The following is a 22,195-nucleotide window of genomic DNA, read 5'->3' as shown; positions in this document are numbered from 1 at the left end:
AGAGATAGGGCTTCCAAGCGATTTTAGATGGCCATCCGACGTGTACTGGTCCATCAGATCAAGGGTCGGTGCAAGATCGCAAGATCTTCTGTGAAAGGAAGAATACTTTTTGCACCGCGCGATGTGGCATGAAGACCGGCGCGATTGGCGGGGTGCCGTTCTTTCCTCTGCTTCTTTGTTTCCTTTCTGCTGACGTGGGTGTGTTCGGAAGTCTTCCCTCACGACTTTGGACGACTCAGATTGGGGCTAGGGATTCCTCGTTGGGTTTTCTATGGGAAGTGTTTGAGTTTTGTTTGGTTTCTGGCGCTGTGTGCGGACAGAAAAACGGGACGATGTACGCCTTGTTTCTTGGTCGATTTGGGAATACAATAGATCATGTTTCCGTCTACGAGATGGACGGTTCGGATTTCTCGAATGGCTATGAATGGTGGGCCACAACGTCTCCAAAACAGTCGTCGTCTAATCATCCGATGTGGCATTTAGACTTCTTACATCTGTTACTGTAGGCACGTGTGCATGCATGGATGCACACGGAGGCCACGGTTCTGATCGGGCCGCACATCATGATGGATGGTCCGGATCATCACTATGGTCCTTGATGGTGGGCCACACCCACCATAGTTGCGATCGTCCGTTTGAATCAAAGTCGGGCAGAACTAGAGAGAAATCTCTCTTTTCTTGAAAAACACAGGTCAAACCTAGTTTGACCATGGGGTAAGTTTGGTGCATCGCGTGTGCATGAATGCTGGTGCTCCCATTGTCAGTGTGGGATCCACCTCGATGTTTTCTAGGAAATCTACACCGTCCATCCGTCTTTCCATATAATTTAAGGGGTTGAGCCCAACATTTGAAGCATATCCAAAGATCAGATGGGCCCCAAAATCAATGGTTAATGGTTGATCTATCCATTGAGTTATTTTGATAATGATTTAAGGGCTAAGATTCGATGTGTACGGTTAATATATGATATATAGGCATAATATAAACTTTCACGTTAATCGGATCATGGGAACCATGAGATCTAGAATTTAGGGGTCTAGTTTAATGGCATTTTCATAATTATTGCTGATCTAAGAGTTTTGTGAAATCTAACGGGTCTACATGGTTGTAGGCGCATTTCTAAGTAATTCTTATAAAAGAACTTATGCCTAAATCATCATGGACGAAGGGTTATTCGTGAATCAATTTAGTAGAACGTACATGTATTAAACTACGTGATCAACGGTCGGATGACTTAATTTGTGGGTGAGGATTGTTCTCAAGGATTAGATACGTATCGGGGTATAGATGTAAGGCTAGGATAGTTAGATTTGTATCGCACGCATGTACATATTATGTTAAATTTCATGGTAATAGTCGAGAACTTTCGATACTCGGGTATCGAAATGTTCGGGGTGTTACATTGTGTCATCCATTGATCATGATCATGTAGCTGGTAGTAGAAGTGAAGCTATTGGAAAAGGGGCTAGATTGGTTCAAAAATGAAGGTCATCAGTTGGAACATTGCGGGTTTGGGATGTTGGCAGAAGTGTTTTTAGGTCAGGGAGTTTTTTAAAAGTTCTAAAGCTCAATTAGTATCCTTCCATGAAAAAAAGCTTAAGGCAATTGATGGGGCTATACTTAATTCTCTGTTGGGAGGTAAGTGCAAGGAATGGGTGGCCATTGATGCAGTGGGGGCTTCATGGGGTGTTGTGATTTGGAATTCTAAGGTGTGGGCTAAAGAGGAATGGTGGGGAGGCAGATATTCTATTTGTGCTTCTTAGGGACTTTCCCTCTACTTTCAAATGGTTTTCACAGCGGTTTATAAGCCAACCTGTCCTGGTCAACTTGCATTTTTGTGGTCGGAATTAGATTTGGTTCGTAATAGGTGGCGGGGCACTTGTTGTGTTGGGGGTGACTTTCACGTGGCGAGATTTTCGTACGAGAAGTTCAATGGGTTTTGCATAATGTGTAGTATGAGGAATTTCTTAGATTGGGTTAGCAGTAATCAATTGTTTGACTAGCTGACGAGGGATGTCAGGTTCATGTGGTCAAACGGGTAGTAAAAGGTGTTGATGTCTAAATTGGACAAGTTTCTAAAGTCTGAGTGGGTGGATAATTTTTCACTCGTGTGTCAAAGGGGGCTCCTAAGGCCACTTTTGATTCATTGCTCAATCGTGTTGGAAGTGGAGGATGATTGGGGGTCTAGTCCTTTCAGACTTGGGTTGTTTTGTCTAGAAATCGAAGGCTTTTCCTCAATGGTCAAGGAATGGTGGAGTTCTTTTGAGGTTGAAGGGCAGGTTTAGGCTCTTTCGGAAGCTGAAAAGGCAAGATTAATATCTAGAGGAAAGAAGTTTTGTGCAGGAGGAATGAAGATCCCGACACAATTCGATGGGATATTTAAATGCTGGAATTAACATCTTTTTTTTGGGGGGGGTGGGGGGGTTTAAATAAATAAAATGGAGGCAGTTGTCCAGAGCAATATGTTTTGAAGGAGGGTGATAAGAACGCGGAATTCTTTCAAAAGTGACTTGTGTTCAGGCTACATCAAATAAGATCTCTTTTGTTTCGGTCGACAGGAGTTGGTTTGAAGGTGTCAAGACCAGGTTTGTGGTGTGCTTGTAAATTACTATGAATTTCTGCCCAAAGAAGGTGGCATTGGCCTAGGTTGGACAATTTGTGTTTCAATCAGTTATCTGAAGAGGAAGTTTTGACCTTGGAGGTGCCAATTTGAGTGGATGAGGTGAAGAAAGCGATGGACTCTTTGGGAAGGGGCAAGGTGCTAGGGTTGAATGGCTTTCCTCTGCCCTTTTTTCAAGTCTTATGGGAGACAACAAAAGGGGATTTGGTTAGCTTCATTGCCGAATTCTTTGATTGCGCCTATTTAGCATATGAGATGGGGGATTTGTTTATTGTCATCAACCTGAAGACTTTAATTAGACTCCCATCATATGCAAAAGGAGTGTTCACGAGTCTTTAAATACTTTTAGATGAAGACTTCAAATAGACTCCCATCATATGCAAAAGGAGTGTTCACGAGTCTTTAAATACTTTCAGATGAAGACTTCAAATAGATTCCCATCATATGCAAAAGGAGTGTTCACGAGTCTTTAAATACTTTTAGATTGCTATATTTGCCCCTTTAGAAAGTTAAAATTTGTTTCAACTATAAAGCTCAAAATCTCACTTAGGAAAACAAATTTCAATGGTGCAAGCAAGAGGCTGTAGCTTACACTCCATTTCTACCTACGCTTAATCAACCCTCTCCCCCCCCCCCCCCCCCCACACACACACACACACCCCCAATTTCAGCTATCTATTAGTGCAATTGATTGACATTACCATTTATTTTTGATTTTATTGACGATGAAGATTCATTAGCAAAAGAGAAAAGGGACATTATTCATCAAGGTAGGTAGCATATATCATCTGAGCATAGGGAATTCCGGTCCACGCTCTCCTTGGCCAAACTATTGGCCTAAGAGTTAGCTTCCCTTGGGATGCCACTGAGATTGGCATCAGCCTAGGTTGGACAATTTATGTTTCAATCAATTATCTGAGGAGGAAGTTTTGACCTTGGAGGTGCCAATCTCAGTGGAGGTGAAGAAAACAATGGACTCTTTGGGAATAGACAAGGTGCCAGGGCTGGATGGCTTTCCTCTGGCCTTCTTTCAAGTCTTATGGGAGAGCAAAATGGGATTTGGTTAGCTTCATTGCCAAATTCTTTGATTGCGGCCATTTAGCGTTCGAGATGGGGGCGTTGTTTGTTGTTGTCACCCTGAAGACTTGACTCCCATCATATGCAAAAGGAGCGTTCACAAGTCTTTAAATACTTTTAGATTCCCATCTTTGTCCCTTTAGAAAGTTAAAATTTATTTCAACTCTAAAGCTCAAAATCTCACGTAGGAAAAAAAAATCAATGGTGCAAGCAAGAGGCTGCCGCTTACACTCCTGGAGTCACCCTCCATAACCAGGTACCCATAAAAGATTATGAACCAGCTTGAGGCCCCATAATATAGGTCTAATTATATTTGTTGCTGATAAAAAAAGCTTCTAATTCACCATCGTTTGAGGCTACCAATTGTGCTGGAAAGTACTAGCCTGATCGTTCCTTTATCACCATTGATGACACCTCCAATGCTGTGTGCCTGGATTTCTAGAAAAGCTGCCATCAACATTCAATTTTCGACCATCCATGCAGAGTAGTCAAACAACTAGGCTTTTGATCCGTTTTCCACTTATCCATAGCATCAGTCCAAGCAGAGCTGTACCTCACCTAATGCCTTTAGGGCCTGTTTGGAGTGTGGGAAAAGAAAAGTGTAATGATTATTCAATGATGGATTCCTAGGGTTTTCATCTGCACTACTAAAACATGGATTCTTATGGATTCCATTATTGGGGGCTTTTGTTTGGATTGCAAGTGGAAATCTCATATTCCTCTCCACAAATTTCCCCTGGTATCTTTTGTGTGAGATTTTTTTTTCAAGGATAATATTTTATTGAAAAAAGCAAAAGGAAAGATACAAGAGCAACAAGAAAGCCAGGAAAACAAAAGTACTAATAGAACATAGAAATTTAATTTTCTCCTATCAACGATAGACGGAGTCAATGCCAATGCCTGCTTTTGCTAGGGCTTTAGCTTCCCTATTCAACCTGGTAAAGATCACCCACTGGGGAACTGTCCAGATCAGCTTACTCCTCAATTAAGCACACCAACTGCTGGGGACAAAATTTTGAATTTTAGCATTAGCCAAGTCACCTTCGACAATCACTGGAAAAAGATTGCACCTAATCACCACCTTCATGGCTTGGAGAACAGCTGCTGCCTCCACTTGGTTCGATTCACACATGCCAATTGGACCCGAGAAATCAGCAATCAGGGCACGCCCGAGAAATCAGCAATCAGGGCACGCTGTCCTACCCATCCCAGCTGGTGTAGGGTTCCCAAAGTATAGCCATCAAAATTAGTCTTGAACCACCCCTCCAGAGGGGCCGATCATCTGCTCCCCACATCCACTTTCTGCCAGTTGCAAAGGATAGTTGCTGTCCAACTATTTTGAAACATTGAGATTGCAAAACCTCTGAACCTACAAATCAACTTGGCCCATTCAATAATCATGCAGAAAATCTTGTTACTCATCACCTGCATACTTGATGACCTCCCATGGAAAATTCTTTTATTTCTTTATAGCCATACACTCCGGGTCATGGCAAAAGTCACCTTAGACCAAAGCAGACTCCTGATTAAGCCCCATGAAGCGGCCTGCCAGCTATCAAATACCCGAGCTACCATATCTGTGAACACTGAACTCATACCAACTTCCATACAACTGTCCAGACCTCCCTGAAAGGGATGGTTAACCATGTCTTCCACTTTATAACAGGTGTTCGATCCATGCTCATCAGTTTACCAAGATAGGTGGGCCAAACAATGGCTCTCACTTTCAGCAGTACATGAGCTGACCACAATCTGCTAAATAATTTGACTATTCATAAAATTCAGTTATTGCTATTTCCGATCTCACTATTTCCTCCTTTTCCTTTTCCTTTGTTTTTTATTTTATTTTATTTTATTTTTTAAATTATTAAAAGAGCATAAAAGGCTTGAAGCAATTACATCCTAGATAACAATGGCCAAGCACTTTGGTCCAACTCCTTAATACATGAAACCCGCCTTGATACATCCAACTAGGCCTCTTATAGACATCCACCTCGATCCTACTCTCCCCCCACGTAGCTCAAATTACAGCCATCAAAATCAACCTCCACGTCACTTCCTCTTTTATCCCGATCGCTCCCCTAACCAAGCCGGAAAAAGGCACACGATGGACCTTGGCATAACCCAAGACATACCAAAGAATGCCAGGAACTTCTCCCACTCCTTCCGGACGAACGGGCAATGGATGAACAAATGATCCGCCAATTCCACCCCTTGAGGTGCAACGCACAATAATCTCACTATTTCGTTTGCTACCCGAACAACGCAAAAGGTCAAAACAATGGAACATCCTTGAGTATTATTTTCTTTTCTTTTCCCACAATCCAAGGAGGTCCTTAGTGAAATGGAACTGGTGCTGATTATGGTTTTCTTAAATAGCTCCAGCCTTTCGACTACTAGGGCCAAGGTATTCCGTAATGGTAACAGTGGCCGCAACAACCACTATTGTTCGTAATGGCCATTATGGTAATGCAGGGGCATTTTCACACCGGGCTCGAGTGGGGTGGCCTGTGGGATGCGGGGGCACAGTCGGGGTGGGCGGCCTATGTGAGGCGGGCCCCAACCGTGTGGGGCAGAACCCGTGTGATATGGGGCCCATGGGATGTAGGGCTTGGGCTATGAGATAAAGAGATTGATTCGCCACGCTCTATCAATTCGAGCTTTTAGAGCAAGTGGTTACTTGTCCTGCGTCACATGGCCACCGTAATGGCTGTTAGAGTCTCTTTCTCTCTCTAATTGAAAGAAACCCTGAAAAACTTATATCGGCCCTGTAATGGATTGTTACAGGCCATTACGATCTTTACGGGGGGTGTAACAGGCCTTTACGGGGGCTGTAACGGCCTTTACAGGTCATTTTTTCTGTAATGGCGGCCTTTATGACCCCCATAATGTGTAACGATTCCACCATTATGCTCAGTATGTGTCCTCGAAGGCGAAGAAGGCCCTGATAGAGTGGGCCATGCAGGTTGACGCGCTGAAGAACGCGGATTTGCTATTTTTATGGGCGTGAGCTGGTGCTGTTCTGATTTGCTATCTCAGCGGATCGTTCATTCTCAGTTTTTCTGCTTTTTTGTCTTTTCTGTTTTCTGTTTTTTTCTCCGTTTTTCTTCTCTCTGTTCTTTCTGTTTTCTGTATCTTTTGTTTTTCTGTGTTCCAGTTTTCTTTCGTTTAATGCAATCAATCATCTTTAATCTTAAAAAAAAAAAAAAAACGATTCCACCATTACCTTTACGTAACGGCTTGTACAGCCCCGTAACAGCCATTAGGCATACCATGACTAGGACATCTCGGGCCTTTTCGTGATTATGGGAAAACATTGTTGCAAGATTTAGAACTCATTGGAGACCACCAATTCGGTTTCTATAAAATTGTTCCTCTTATTTGCACAGTTCATTTAGCAATTGCCTGCTAATGTGGGATTGTGGGGCTGCTGATATTTAGATTGTTGGATTCTTTGTCACTGTTATGATTATACTTGCTGATCTTCCTGGTTTAGGTATGCTTATATTTTTACCCTAAGATTTAGGTTGAAGTCTGTTTCAATAAATTTATCTGTCTTTAGGTGTCTCATGTTCTCTTTTACTAGTTACTAAATGGTATGATTTCCAATACTTTGAGTTATTATTTGAGTTCATTTCCTTGTGGTAACATTCCAGAGGCATTCTTTTGCAGGTTTAGTGGAAACTGATCCAGAGGGAGCACTTGCTGGTTTTGCTGAAGTAGTTCACATGGAACCTGAGAAGGCAGAGTGGTGAGTCTCTTAGAATGCTAGTCCAGTTCGCCTTATAGGTATGACGGAGCTGCTAAATATGACGAATGTGCTAACTAAGCCATGAGCACAATCATATGATGGATGGGACAACTTTCAGCCATGGCTGGATGAAACTAGGACTCCACCAATCAAATGATTTCTATGCCTCAGGATTTCTTTCACCAAGACTTGTGCACCTCATATCTTTCAAAGAAACATCTTCCACCCTAGACCCAACAAAAACCTGTAACAAGAAAGCTTTATTGCCTTGCAAAAGAGCGAGTACCATCACTTCATTTCAAATCCTTGATGCCTAAAGGACCAGGAGAAACCATTTTCACTTGTACCAAATTGTATTGAAAAAGTACCTGCAAAACCCACTGAATCAGGATTTCCAAGAGTTACCACCAGCAATGTTTAATGTATTGGTATTGCAGAGTCTATCACACTCACTATTTATCACACCCTTGATATGTAAATATGGAGAAATATTGCATAGATCACGGCAGTGTTCGAAATATCGGTATCGCATTATGTATCGCATCCTTGGGATACAAATATGTATCGGTTATCGCACGAGATATCATTTATATCGGGTAATTTATTGCACTTTTTGGGAAACATGGGGAAACATTGGGAACATGGTTGAATTTTTTTAATGAAACTTTAGGGATTGTTAAAAAAGACCTTAACACATGCTTTTAAATTATAACATCTCAAAAAAGAAGTGCACATAATGGGCTTTCTTTATATAGGGTCCTAAGTTATGCTTTGTCTAATTGAACTAATGCAACTATATTCAAATTGAATGCATAACATTTAGATTGTATGTTATGATCATTTCATCAAACACTCCTAAATACTTCGAAATTAGTTTCAATTAACAACTGGTTGAAGGAAAATTTCGAAAAAAAATATTTTATTAATTTTTAATTAAAAAATGTTTTTTATTTTCTGAAAATTGATAAGGACTTGACAAATCAGTAGATCAGCCCTTATACGTGCTTGATTTCATGTTGCAAGTGCAACATTGCAAGAAATTTGGGAGAAATTGGGAAAATTTTGAATTTTTCGCAAATCGGACCACTTACACTCGAATTTCAAAATTAGAGTGCATGTGATGATCATTTCATCATATACTCTAAATACTGCGAAATTAGTCTCAATTGATGTTGAAGGAAAATTTCAAAAAAAAAAACATGGAGAACGTGAAAAACCAATGGATATCAAAATCAAAGCTCAAACTCTGTGATTTTTCATGCAAAACATGAAGATCCAATGGATTTATAACCATTTGATAATGATTTAACATAATTTTAACAAAGAAAAAATGGATTAGAAATTGAAAATTTTCACCGGATTGAACATGTGGGATATATCGGCACTACCTATGCGTTTCGTATCGCAAAGGTGGGATACAAGATATATCGTGGAATATATCGGCCGATATTGAAAACATTGGATCACATAACATATTGCAGTCTGAGAGAAACATGGGGAAACTTTGGAAAACGATGGGAGTTTTCAGCGAAACCCTGAGTGTAAAATACATATGATTACACACTTAGAACTCAAAATAACTATGCATAACAGTTTTTCATGATTTAGGGACCAAACCATTCCCTATCAAACAAAAACAATGCAGTGATATCGAAAATGAGATCATATCATTCAAATCTCACACAATACAAGTGATAACACACACACAAACACCAAAAAAAAAGGGAACCAAAAAAGCACCTTGACTTACATCCACATGGAGTTGCGAGGCACTTGCAAGTAATCGCCCCACTCCCAGGTGGAGCAGCCATAGTATTGTCGCTCCACATAATGTTAGTAATGTGCCCAACTGATGGGTTGATAATGCCAGCCTGTTGTAATCCCTAGCATATCTGGTTCTGATCCTCACTAAACTGCACCATAATGCCCATAAGTGGATATTGAGTTGAGATCGTAACTGTCACCGCTAGTTGCGGCTGTGGATCTTCATACCCATATGAGTATCCTGGATACATCTTCTTGTTGTCATATCGTTGTATGTATTTCAATGTATTTTTAATATGCATTTAATTTTTTAAATTAATTTTCAAAAGAAAAAGGTCCACCCGACTCGACGGGGACGTGTAATTGAGTGATTTTTTTTTTTTTAATCCAGTGGTTCTAAGAGTCTTCCTATGGTTTTAAGTGGGTCTTCTCTGGGGTCTACTTGTCCGAACCAACTGGCTCTCCAGCCGCTTTTGTGGGAGGAATTGTCTATTGTCTTTGATAGATGGCAGCTCCATGGTGTGTGGGTGGAGATTTCAATGTGGTTCGGTTCTATCACGAGAAGCTAATCGGAGATTGCACCAGCAACTGCGGTAAGGCTTCTTGGTTTGGGTTTAAAAGCATGTGTTGGTGGATCTGCCATCGTGAGGAGTCGAGTTCACTTGGTTTAATAGCCAAGAGAGCCCCACCATGCCCAAGCTGGATAGATTTCTGGTCTCCTTGGTGGGTGCAAAAGTTTCCCATGATGCGTCAAAGGGGCCTCCCCAGGCCAGTTTACAATCATTGCCTCGTCGTCGTCGAAGTTGATGAAGTAGATTGGGGTCCTAAGCTCTTGTGGTTTGAATTGGCTTAGCTCGAAGTGGAGGGTTTTTAAGACTTGGTTTCAGGCTCTTCCAGAAGTTGAACATGCTTAAAGCCAAACTTCAAGGCGTGGAAGAAAGAAGTGTTTAGGCAGTGGAAGTAAGAGATGGACTATCCTGCCGGAGATCCAAGAGCTGGATGTTAAGGCGGAAGGAGGGGTGCTGGTGGTAGATAAGAAAGTTAACAAGGAAAAGCTATTTGCTGAGTATGGTAATAGGCTAAAAGAGGAGGAGATCAAGTGGTGTTGTCGTTTTAGTGCCACTTGGTCCAAGGAAGGAGACAAGAATATAAAGTTCTTTAATAGGATTGCCAATGCTCATGCCTGTCCAACAAAATCTCCTCACTCTTGATGGATGGCAAGAGAATCGACAACAAAAGCCAGATTTGTGAAGCCATCGTTATTTTCTACTCGAACTTATTTTCGAGAGAGAAGTGGGTTTGGCCGAGTCTTGATAACATGGTCAATTGAGGATGCTGATGTTCTTGAAAGGCCAGTTCGGGAGGGGGCAGTTAAAGTTGCAATGATGGCTCTTGGTTAGGATAGAACTCCTGGGCCAGATTTCGTTTCTTTTGACCTTCTTTTAGATTTTTTGGGAGATGATTAGGTTGGATCTGCTGTGCTTCATTGCTGAATTCTTCAACTCTAGCTATCTTCTGCTAGAGGTGGGGAATTCCTTCATATCTCTAATTTCGAAACTTGAAGGTGCTGAGTGCCTGGAAGATTCAAGGCCCATTAGGTTCATCGACAGCTCGCATAAAATCATTGCTAAGATTTCGGCCCAAAGATTTAGAGTTATGCTCCCAAGGTTATCTCCCCTCCCCAAAGCACATTCATCTTCGCTAGACAGATCCTTGACAGTGTGTTGATCACTCACAAGTGCCTTGACTCGTGCTATCAGGGAATGATTTGTAAACTTGACTTAGAGAAGGCTTACAACTATGTTGATTGGTCTTTCCTCGATTACATGCTAGATTGATTGGGGTGGGGCGAAGTGGAGGCAATGGATCCAAGCTTTCATCTTGTCAGTGAAGTTCTTTGTTCTCATAAATTGCTCCCTTTTTAGCTTTTTCAAAGCTTTGAGGGGCTTTCATCGGGGAGATCCCTCTCTCTCTTCTTGTTTTTTGTTGTCTTTGAAGCCCTCAATAGGATGTTGAGCAAGGGTTGGTCAGTAGGCCTTGTTTTCAGGGGTTTGAGTGGAAAACGTGGATTAGCATATTGCCATCTCCATTTTGCTGATGACACTTCTTTTGCGAGGTAGATGGCGCCATGGTGGGCAATCTTAGGAAGATCGCCAGGTGCTTTGAGGTGGTGTTGGGGTTGAGAGTTAATTTAGCCTAGAGTGGGATTCTCAGGAGCCACTTGGTTAAGGAAGTCGCTAGGTTGGTCAAAATTTTTGGATGCTGGGCTGGGTCTCTCCCCGCTTCGTATCTCGGTCTCCCTCTTTGTGTTGGCAAGCTCGCTAAGCACTTGTGGGACAAGGTGATCGAGAGAATGGAGAGGAAGCTTTCGCCTTGGAAGAGTAGGCTTCTTTCCATTGGTGGCAAAATCATTCTCATCAAGTTTGCCCTCTCTAACCTCTCCATGTACTTCATGTCGTTGGTCCATTGCCCGAAATCGGTTTTGTCGAGGATTGATGGGTTGAAAAGGGACTATCTCTGGCAAGGTGGAGTGACCAAGGGTAAATGTCACTTGCTAGAGTGGAGGGAGGTGTGCAAGCCTTATGATGATGGAGGTGCAGTTATTAGAAGGCTAGAAGATGTTAACTCGGCCTTATTGGGGAAGTGGGTGTGGAGATTCAAGGTGGAAGAGGATAGTTTTTGGAGAATCATCATTGTTGAAAATATAGCACCTCCTCTAAGGGATGGTGGGCTAAGGATTCTTCCTTGTGCCTTGCACCAAATGTTTGGAAGGTAGTTGCTCATTTTGCTAGCAAAGTGTTTGAAGGCGAGGGATTCACCGTTGGGGATGTGACACAGGTCATATTATAGGAAGATGCCTAGATTCGGGAGTCCTTGTCTCTTTCGGAGATCTCTAGTTTGGCCAGGTTCTATCTTGTTGTAGATGGCTTGGTCGTCCGTTGCTTCACGGGCAGGGTTGATGGAGGTGTGTGGGTCCCTCCTTTTAGGCGAAACCTTAATGATGCTTAGTTCAAAATTGTGGCATGACTCCTCTCTTTTTTGCAGGGGTTCTAGCTTTCTCTAGGCCTGAAGGATTTGAAGATTTGGCTTAAAGACAAATCAAGAGCTTTCTCCATACAGTTCTCCTATCCCAGTCAGAAGGCTCGAGAGAGTTGCCACCACACAAGCCTTGTTTGGTCCTACAAAGCTCCTCCCAAGGTTTTGGTGATGGTGATGCTGAACTCTATAGAGGCTCTTCTGATCATGGCATGTTGGTGGTTCCGGGAAAGAGGGAAGGTCGAGGTGGAGGGTGGTGTTGCTTGCCGTTCTTTAGACTTTGTGGGGTGAGAGGAAGAACTGCTATTTCAGAAATAGAAGCAACTCTCTCTTGGGGGCTATTGGTCGGGCCAAATTGTTCATTAGGGAGTGGGTGCCCTGATTTGCTGCTTGTGTTTGGGTTTGTTTCGGTCTGCTTTTTGTTTGTGTTGGCCTCTTGGCTCAATAAATACCATTACTTTTCAATACACATATTAAAAATATTTTTGGGAAAAAAGTGTGACCAATCTGTAGATCGGTCTACACTTGTCAGCATATAAATTTTCCATACTCGAATTGCAATTGTAAAGGGTGAAAATGAAAGACATTCGGATTTCCCTAATTTCTCCCTTTTCCACCTTCAACATCGAAAAAATCTTGCTCCATATCGATGTCAATCTATGAAAATCATGCAACTATTTTCTTCCTAATCTGTTGATTTTTTTAAAAAAATGCATATAATCAAAGTTTTCTCACCGAATGCATTCCAACCCGTTTCCACTCTTGGATCACTACTTCTCCACCAAAATTGTGTTTTGATGTGAAAAAACTCGAGTGTAGTTGTTAGAACACACCCACAAACAATGTCTCAAAAAATTTCGTCTATCATGGCTCATTTTTTTATTTCCATTTTTTTAAAAAAATTTAAAATAAAAGAAAAAGAGATGGATGTTTTCCAAATTTCTCTTGAATGTTGTAGTTTTTACATGGCATTAAAAAATGGTTACACAACAGCTGTTACGTAACTGTGGGAGCCATTACATGATATGGGGTTGTAACACCTGTTCTGAAAATATAGCCTGCAATGGCCCGGTAATTGTTCTTACGGGCCCGTAATGGGCCAATTCTGGGCTGTAACTGGCTGATACGGGACCAATATATTTTCTTCCTTTATAGAAAATTCTGTTATGGGGCTGTTACGGCCATTATGGCCAGAACTGTAACAGCCATAAGGCTGGCCTTTACAGCCACCATTACTGTTATTGAATACCTTGATTTTTTTTTTTTTTTTTTTTTTACTTTGAATGCCTTGGTTTTTTTTACTTTAAGTATTGATTGATACAGTGCAAACTTTATGTAATAAGCGGCATGACATATTCAATATTGATACTACTGCGATGTTATTGTGCGATATCAATGATATTTCGTGCGATTATAGAGTATTTTTCTACAAACACCCTGATGTTTTGTAGTTGTTAGCTGCGATACTGATAATATCGCCCAACATCAGCTGATATTATCGATACCTTGATCACTGATTTCCAGAAGTTAGTTCCTCCATGATATCTCATACCCACTTTTTTCAACTGCCAATGGCTAGAAACCATGTACTTCTGTTAATCTCAATTTCATGCAGGTGCATGTACCTCATAACAGTTTTTATTGAGAAAGTTGAATTTATTTGGAATTGCTTATCATTTGCTGGAAAGGTCACTATTTGTATTTTTTTGAATCAGGGGATTCAAAGCGTTAAAGCAGACTGTTAAACTCTATTATCGGCTGGTGAAGTACAAAGAGATGATGGACTCTTACAGGGTGATGCTGACATACATCAAATCAGCTGTAACAAGGAATTACAGTGAAAAGTGTATAAATAACATAATGGATTTTGTTTCTGGGTCAGCAAGCCAAAACTTTGGTCTTCTACAAGAGTTCTATCAGACCACGCTGAAGGCCCTTGAGGAAGCAAAGAATGAGGTTAGAAGTTTAGTTTTGTTTTTGCAATGTCAGTGCTTCTCATATCATGATTTAAATGTGTTTTCCCTCTTCTTTTCTGCAGAGACTGTGGTTTAAGACAAATCTCAAGCTCTGCAAGATTTGGTTCGACATGGGGGAATATGGGCGGATGAATAAGGTATCTCATGGAGTCAGATAATGTGTTTTGATCAATTTGATCAATTCCTGCATCAGTATAATATTGAAGTTAGTGAAAAATGTGTAAAATTCTTCTCTCTCAAAAAACGAAAAAAGAAAAAAAAGTATAAAATTCTTTATATGTGTCCAGATATTGAAGGAACTCCACAAATCTTGTCGAAGAGAAGATGGTACGGACGATCAGAAGAAAGGCACACAACTTTTGGAGGTCTATGCCATCGAGATCCAAATGTACACTGAAACAAAGAATAACAAGAAACTCAAGGTATGGCATACTCAGTGCTTGCTTATGTTATAACCTGTACACAAGGTGTTCCGTAACGGTAATGGTGGCCGTAACGGCCACCACTGTTACCTTTACGATACGGGGCATAATGGCTGTTACGGTCTCTCTCTTTATTATTATTATTATTATTTTATTGAAAAAACCCCCGAAAAACCTGTATCTGCCCCATAATGTTGATTAAAAAGTATGAAAAGCCTATACATGTCCCGCAATAGACCATTACGGGGCTATTATAGCCTTTATAGGGGATGTAAAGTGCTGTTAACGGCAATTACGGGTCATTTTTTTCCATAATGGCTGTTACCGCAGTTACGACCTTGTAACATGTAACGGTTGCCACCGTTTCCTTTACGTAACGGCGTTTACGGCCCCGTAACGGCCTTTACGGCACACCATGCTTATACATGAACATCACCCACTGCTTCCAGATTGCACATTTTCTCACTAGGGTGCTTTTGTGTATCTCAAGAATGGGCTTGGGCAGAGTTCATTTCTGCAGAAACTAATTGGCCTATTTCATGTCCTACATGAAATAAGCAGAATATTGACCTTAGATGGAAAAGAAGGAAGATGTTGCTATGCAGATTTTCAAATGTGGTTGGCTTCAAAATGTTTCTGAGGATATGTGGTTCAATCATTACCTTCCAATTGCAGCCTTAGCTATGGCTTCTAAGTGGTTGTATTTTCTGAGTTCGATGGAAAGAAAATAATATGCTTGAAGTACTTCTCCAAAAAAATGAAAACAAAAAAATTCTTGAAGCGGAATAGCACCAAGTTAGATTGGATATTTTTCCTGAGGGTGCGTGCTATTAACATGAACTAAGAAATGAATCCCATTTGAGTGGATACAATTTGGTCAAGTCATATAATTGTCTGAGAAGGTAAGCTGACCAACATTAATTGCATCGACAATATCCGCGCCCCCCCCCCCCCCTCCAATAATACCATTCTGACTCAGTGACAGTGCTATCAGAAGCTATATTCACTTTGTGCATGCAACCTATTTTGTGTCTGATATTGTTTCTTTCATTTCTTTTATCTCCATTAACCATACTTACAGTGGATGGGTTGGGCTTGTTTTGATGATTCGATTAATGGCAGCAACTGTACCAAAAAGCACTCTCGATAAAATCAGCAATACCCCATCCACGTATCATGGGTATAATTCACGAGTGTGGTGGGAAAATGCACATGGCAGAGCGTCAATGGGCAGAGGCAGCTACTGATTTCTTTGAAGCTTTTAAGAACTACGATGAAGCTGGGAATCAACGGCGTATTCAGTGCCTGAAGTAGGTTCAGAAACTTTTTTTTTGGGGGGATAAAACTCCTACCTATGATTCATCTATTTTGCTGATGTTCTGGGCAATCCTTGTGTTGTGTTACTCAACAGATATTTGGTTCTGGCCAACATGCTAATGGAATCTGAAGTGAACCCTTTTGATGGGCAAGAGGCGAAACCGTGAGTTCATAGTTTCTGTTTGTCATTGGCCTTGTTTGAATGTGGGTTTGCTGCTTCTGCCAACTTGATTTTGGCAAATTTGCAGGTACAAAAATGACCCGGAAATCTTAGCAATGACAAATCTGATAGCAGCATATCAAAGAAATGAGATACTGGAATTTGAGAAAATCTTGAAGGTTGTTTTCTTTCCTTTTCCTCTTTATATATATATATATATATATATTCTCAATGATCTGAAGCAAATGCCCTCAAATGTTACTATGAGTTCCTTTATTCTTTTTCTCAAGTGGATGTTCTTGGAAACTTGTGTATCCAGAGCAACAGAAGAACAATCATGGATGATCCTTTCATCCGAAATTATATTGAGGATCTGTTGAAGAATATCAGAACCCAAGTATTACTTAAGCTCATCAAACCATACACAAGGATCCGGATCCCCTTCATATCAAAGGTGATGATTTTAACTTCTAAATGTATTTATTTATTTATTTTTATTACGTATGATTGTTCTTTCGATACTTCCAGTTGTCCACTTGGCTTTGTTATCTACAAAATAGCAAGTTACAGACTTCCCATTTTGGGGTCTTTCAAACCAAGCATGAGCTCTTTATGTTCAAGATATATTAAATTTCTCTGGAAGCTTTGCCCTTTTTAAAAAAAAAAAAATAAAATTTCCCCCGAGTGGTTTGTTCATCTCACATAACTTCACTCTTATTTTCTGACTATAACCTATTGCTGGCCCATCTCATCTTTTGGATGATTAGTGCCTGTGTTTTATCTTCTTCTTATTCTTCTCTCTCTCTTTTTCTTTTTTTGGGTATTTGAAGTAACTGCTTTGGTTTTTGTTTATCTTCCATTAAGTTGATGAACTAGATGCCCATTACCTTTAAATGAAGCCCGAGTTGTCGTTTTCATCCGCCTAATAGATCACTGAATTGATTTCATATTTCAGGAACTCAACGTGCCGGAGAAAGATGTTGAGTCACTTCTGGTCTCCCTAATTTTGGACAACCGCATCCAAGGTCATATTGATCAGGTGAATCGGCTGTTAGAGCGCAGCGACAGGTAAAGACCATTGTCATTACATACCTCTCTTTCTAGGGGAATTCTCTGGCCCTGATACATCCGGACATGGATAAATTCCGAATCCTGATGTGCGCAGTCTATACAAATGAGGGCCATGTTTATTTTTGGAAGGCAGCGATGCCCATGGTTCAGTGATCCAGAAAATTGATGCCTGATGTGTGTGGGGATGCTGGTAGAAATCTTCCAGTTTGGAAGATCCTGGCCGCACACTTTCCAATCTTTCTTTGTACTGCTTCTGTGCCATCTGTTTGCAGTGTACTGATCATCCAACTGGATCATCAAGTCATGACCCTACCTGCACGGACTGGTACATCAGGAAACTATTCCCATTCCAATGCATCAGGGCTGCATGATTCTTCTATCTAATCTGCCAACGGAAACCCAACTCCGGATTTCCTAAGTACCTGTCTTTGCAGGTCGAAGGGGATGAAAAAATACGCGGCGATAGACAAATGGAATACTCAGCTTAGGTCCCTCTACCAGACCGTCACCAACAGAGTAGGTGGATGATTCAAGCAGGTAGCAGCTTCCGTATGTTTTGAGAGCGCCATTTTTGCTATAGCAGTTGTGGTTGAATCGGGGCGGGAAGCTTTCATTGATTCCCGGTTCCCATTTATTATAATGATTATTGCAGAGATAAGTGAAGTTGTGAATAACAAGAAGGGATTTTCATTATAAGAGAATTTGTGCAGGCTTTATGTGCATTTTGAGTATTGTTTTAGCTGCGGGCGAATTTGTGCAGGCATTATGTGCATTTTGAGTATTGTTTTAGCTGCGGGCTCTGTCATTTTGAGTGGTCTTATTGCTGTTTTCGAAGGTTTCTTTTAGTTCCATCAATCTTTCACTTTAGCCACTGCTAGCTCTTCAGTTCCCCCTTTTCTTCCTTTTGTTAGCATTTCTGGCTTCCATATCCACTCTCTACTGTATATAATAAGGGATGTCTGGCCGTTGGTGGGGGTCATTTATCTTGTAAACTCTTTGATGTGAGTAGCCTGCTCCTACTTTTTTAATTTTAATTTTTTAAACACCCACCCACCCACACACCCCATGTGGGCACTCGAACCGATGACTTCAGTGTTGAAATGCGGAATGTCTACCACTGAGCCAGGCATGGAGACCCGCCCACACTACCACTCAGTGAGCCATGCATGGAAGCATAGTGTTAGGGAGACTGCAACAAAGGCTCTAGTTACCCACCTTGATGACTGTGTGAAGTTCACACGGTGCATTCGTTTCAGCCCATGTCATTCCGTCAGCCCAAAAAACAAGGCAATTCTAAAACTTGAGTATGTCACAACATTGGAAAAAGTGGAGATGATTCACCCACCATGAAGTCATTCTTACATCTAGGCACACCCTTGCTGTTGGTCTTTCATTTTTTCTCATCAACTCTTCTCTACTGTGTTGCATGTCCCTTTCCCTTGGTACTAGAAAGGAGGAATTGAATCCTTACTCTTGCTCTGGTGGTAGACTCTCAGGAGTTTCAATGCCCAGTCAAGGGTTCGAGTATCCATCGGTGGTGAAATCCCACTACTGTGTGTAAAAACAGAGAAAGAAAAAAAGAAAAAAGCAAGGAGGAATTATGGCGACCTGGTCATCAGATGTAAAACTTGCTGTACGTGAGACCATTTTTCAGTGATCCGCCAACCGCTTGGGACCCAGTATGGTTGAAGGTGATCAGCAGATCTTCCATCCTGGCCGTCCTATTGATGGCCCAGATAAAAGATGGTCATGATGGAAATACTGCAACCGGTTAAATTCTATTGAAAATTAGACCAATGATCAATGGGTTAGAATCTTTATATATGAGTGGTTAAGGCTATCTCCTATCCATGTTAAGTCATATTGGGTCAATGATTTGGATTGCCAAAATCCAATTTCACCACTTTCAAATGGATAGCGCTGGATGAGGGTTAGAAAATGACTGAAAGAGGCCAAAATCCAATTTCACCACTTTCAAATGGATAGCGTTGGATGAGGGTTAGAAAATGACTGAAAGAGGCAACTGTGGCCGCTTCCCTGGATCATTTGCAAGTAGTCGGTCCGCATGTTCAGTCGATCGATCCCACCAGCCAATGGCTATAGTTTCGTACAGATCAGACCATCATAAACCATGAGTCTTGAATGATTGCTCAGGGCAGGGCAGGGCAGGGGTAGAACGGGTGTTCTCCTTTCATGCTAGGGGGTGTGAATTTTATTGACGTGGATGGAATGAGTTTATGTGGATGAGATCCACCCGGTTCATCAGGTGTGCCACCCTGTCTTTGGACTATAATAAAAAAATCACGCCGATTTAGAACTCAGGTGGGCCACGCCATGGGAAACAGTTGAAACAGGTGAAAATGTGGCGGCACCTGATGGACAGCGTGAATAAACAGTAAATCAAGGGCGGGCGTTCAATCCCCACTATTTCTTGTGGTGTGGCTTACTTGAGTTTTGGATCTGTCTGAATTTTCTGCTCATGTTCTAACATGAGCTGGAGAACTGATGGACGGAGTGGAACTCTTATGGACATCACAGTGGGCTCATCTTCTTACTAGATGGACGGATCTGATGGATGCATCCATATTCCCCTTCCCTTCCAATCCTATTCTAAACCATCTAAATAATCAAAGCCTTGCTGGATTTTATTTTTCATCAAAAGCCTAGGATTGCGGGCCCCACAAATAATTCTGGTCTTACAATTAGGTGGGTCGTGCCTTCGAAAAGAAGCAGGATTATGGCTGAGGGTCTGTATTTAATGCATACATGTGGCCCACCTGATAATCACACTTACCTGATTTTTTCGGCTACAAAGCTGATGTGATCTATGGACTATGGTAGAGGATGTACTTGGAATCTCATACAATACTGAAAATTCACAAATAAGGACCCAAATAGGCCAGTGGCCTTTTGCAGGAACTTACTGCGCGAGCATGTTGGATGGGGCCCACCGATATGTTTGTGAGAAATCCACCCCGTCCATCCGTTTTTCGACCTTATTTTAGGACGTATGACTAAAAATGAGATGTATCCAGTACTCAAGTAAGCACACAAGGTGGAAACAGTGGGAATTCATTGAGCGCCGTTGAAGCATTCTTATGGCGATTTTTTTTTTTTGTATCAGGCTATCCTTTTGGTGTTTTCACTTCATCCCATTGAGAATGAACTTCTTCACGGTTTAGATAGCATATAAACATCAAGGTGGAGCCCAAGAAGGTTTCAACTGTAGGAATTTCTTTCCCCAGTTTCCCCTCTCGTGTGATCCACTTGAGTTTTTTTTAATCCAAATCAGTTTTCCTCTCACGTCCTAAAATGAGCTCGCAAAACGGATGGATGGAATGGATTTCTCACACACATTGCAGCGGGCCCCACCCAGTATCCCTGCCTGCGAAAGGCTTTCGCAGGAAACCCGCGTCCGATTAATAGGATACAAAGAAACAAATGATAATACCAAACTACGAGGTTGGTGGGTCCACCAAGGGACGGTAATCCAACGGTCTGATTTTCATGTGTGCCAAAGATGAACATTCAAGATTTCATCTTATTCAGTATCAAGCCTTCCAAATGTCTGGAAGAAATCCCTGTCAGTGGATCAAGAGCTAGTGGGCCTTTTTCCCCATCATATGTCATCAAACTGTCAAGAATGTATAAGGTGGTCCAGCCAGATGAACGGCCCTGATCCACCACACACTTACCACATTCGCAGATTCAGATGACTTCTCCCACTCATGACCTACCGTTTTAAAAAAAGGGAGTTATGAATATTTCACTTGTATTTAACATCCAAGCCGGGCAAAAGGTCTGATTGTCCCACTATATATGTGTGTGTGTGTGTGTGTGGGGTCCACATTTTTCACGGCTTAGATTTCCACTTAAAGTGATACATAATCTGAAAAAAAAAAAAAATCTGCTCTGTTATCATACAGCAATTGCATGCAATCATTTCTTGATAAGAAGAACATGGAATATGCTTGTCCAAACACATGAATTGATTGTTTGGCTGAAAATTCAGCGCCACCATTTTGATGGGATGTGGCTTAAATTTTCATAGATATCAATCGAGGGTTTCCATTGAATGCGAACCATTGGCTATTTTTGATCGAACCGTCTGTTTCGATGCTAAATGCTTGAATGTCACTCTCACAACATGTAGAACTTATGAACGAGAATGTGGCCATAAGTGATAAGAAGCGTGCCTCCGGTGGCCCACCGTCGGTGACTTTCGGCCCCTTGTTAGAGACTTTGGAACTATATATTGCAGACCAAACAAGGGAAATCATTTTCCAAATTTATGTTCTATCTGAGTCTTCTACTCTCAATTGAAATGGCATTTCCATAAATATTTTGTTTTCAAGTAAAGCCTAACCGGTGCCAAAGAAGAAAACAAAGATAAATATGTTGGGAGGCTGTGGAAGCACACTCAGACGAATTAAGAAAAGTATCACAATCGCATAACTAAGTTTGATTACAAAGATTCGAATGTAACGTGGAAAAATCTTTTCGGAAAAAAAACTACTTTACAAAGCAATGAATATACACTGTGAAAGCAGAAAATTCCAGGAGATAGAGACTACCCATTCAAACAAGCCTCAAATCACTCAAGTTATACTGACGTAGGGGAGGACGTGAGGTCGAGCACCGTCTTCCTCAAGAGGAAAGAAAGCAAAAAATAAAAATAAATTCTAATAAATTCGAAATTGATTAATGAATGAATAAAAACAAGTTCACAACCCTTTAAATAGGATCCGTGACTTACTACAACTCAAACTCCTAGAATCCGTGACTAGTGCGTAAGGTTTTTGGCCAAAAATAGTAAGTGTCCTATTTGGCTTCACCAAACCATTCTCCTAATTATTCTAAGCTCTTTTCACGTTGGGCGCAACTCCTAAAGTCCGACGGATGAAGAGTTATAATCAAACTAAAACTTACTATTTATAGTAAAAACGAATTTAAAACAGGGAAACGACCGTCAATCCAGGGGTTTTTCGCAATTCTGAGTTG

At 41.2% G+C, this 22,195-nt stretch overlaps 1 protein-coding gene across 2 annotated transcripts in view; it reads left to right on the top strand.

Moving 5' to 3' along the window:
* The window catches only part of LOC131251053 (COP9 signalosome complex subunit 2), a 37,969-nt gene extending 20,053 nt beyond the window's left edge, over window positions 1–17,916 (top strand). For both annotated transcript variants that reach the window (XM_058251523.1, XM_058251522.1), the window contains exons 3-12: window positions 7,370–7,448; window positions 13,964–14,204; window positions 14,287–14,361; window positions 14,512–14,646; window positions 15,769–15,956; window positions 16,058–16,126; window positions 16,212–16,302; window positions 16,443–16,577; window positions 17,079–17,191; window positions 17,629–17,916. In XM_058251523.1, coding sequence (XP_058107506.1) covers window positions 7,370–7,448; window positions 13,964–14,204; window positions 14,287–14,361; window positions 14,512–14,646; window positions 15,769–15,956; window positions 16,058–16,126; window positions 16,212–16,302; window positions 16,443–16,577; window positions 17,079–17,191; window positions 17,629–17,722 — 1,220 coding nt within the window. In that variant the 3' untranslated portion in view covers window positions 17,723–17,916. The remainder of the gene's footprint in view (window positions 1–7,369; window positions 7,449–13,963; window positions 14,205–14,286; window positions 14,362–14,511; window positions 14,647–15,768; window positions 15,957–16,057; window positions 16,127–16,211; window positions 16,303–16,442; window positions 16,578–17,078; window positions 17,192–17,628) is intronic.
* The last annotated feature ends 4,279 nt before the right edge of the window (window positions 17,917–22,195 follow it).

Source organism: Magnolia sinica, chromosome 7 (assembly GCF_029962835.1).
Source record: "Magnolia sinica isolate HGM2019 chromosome 7, MsV1, whole genome shotgun sequence".
NCBI classification, from domain to species: domain Eukaryota; kingdom Viridiplantae; phylum Streptophyta; class Magnoliopsida; order Magnoliales; family Magnoliaceae; genus Magnolia; species Magnolia sinica.
The sequence above is the reverse complement of the archived record's forward strand: the minus strand, read 5'-3'. Positions and strand labels throughout refer to the sequence as shown.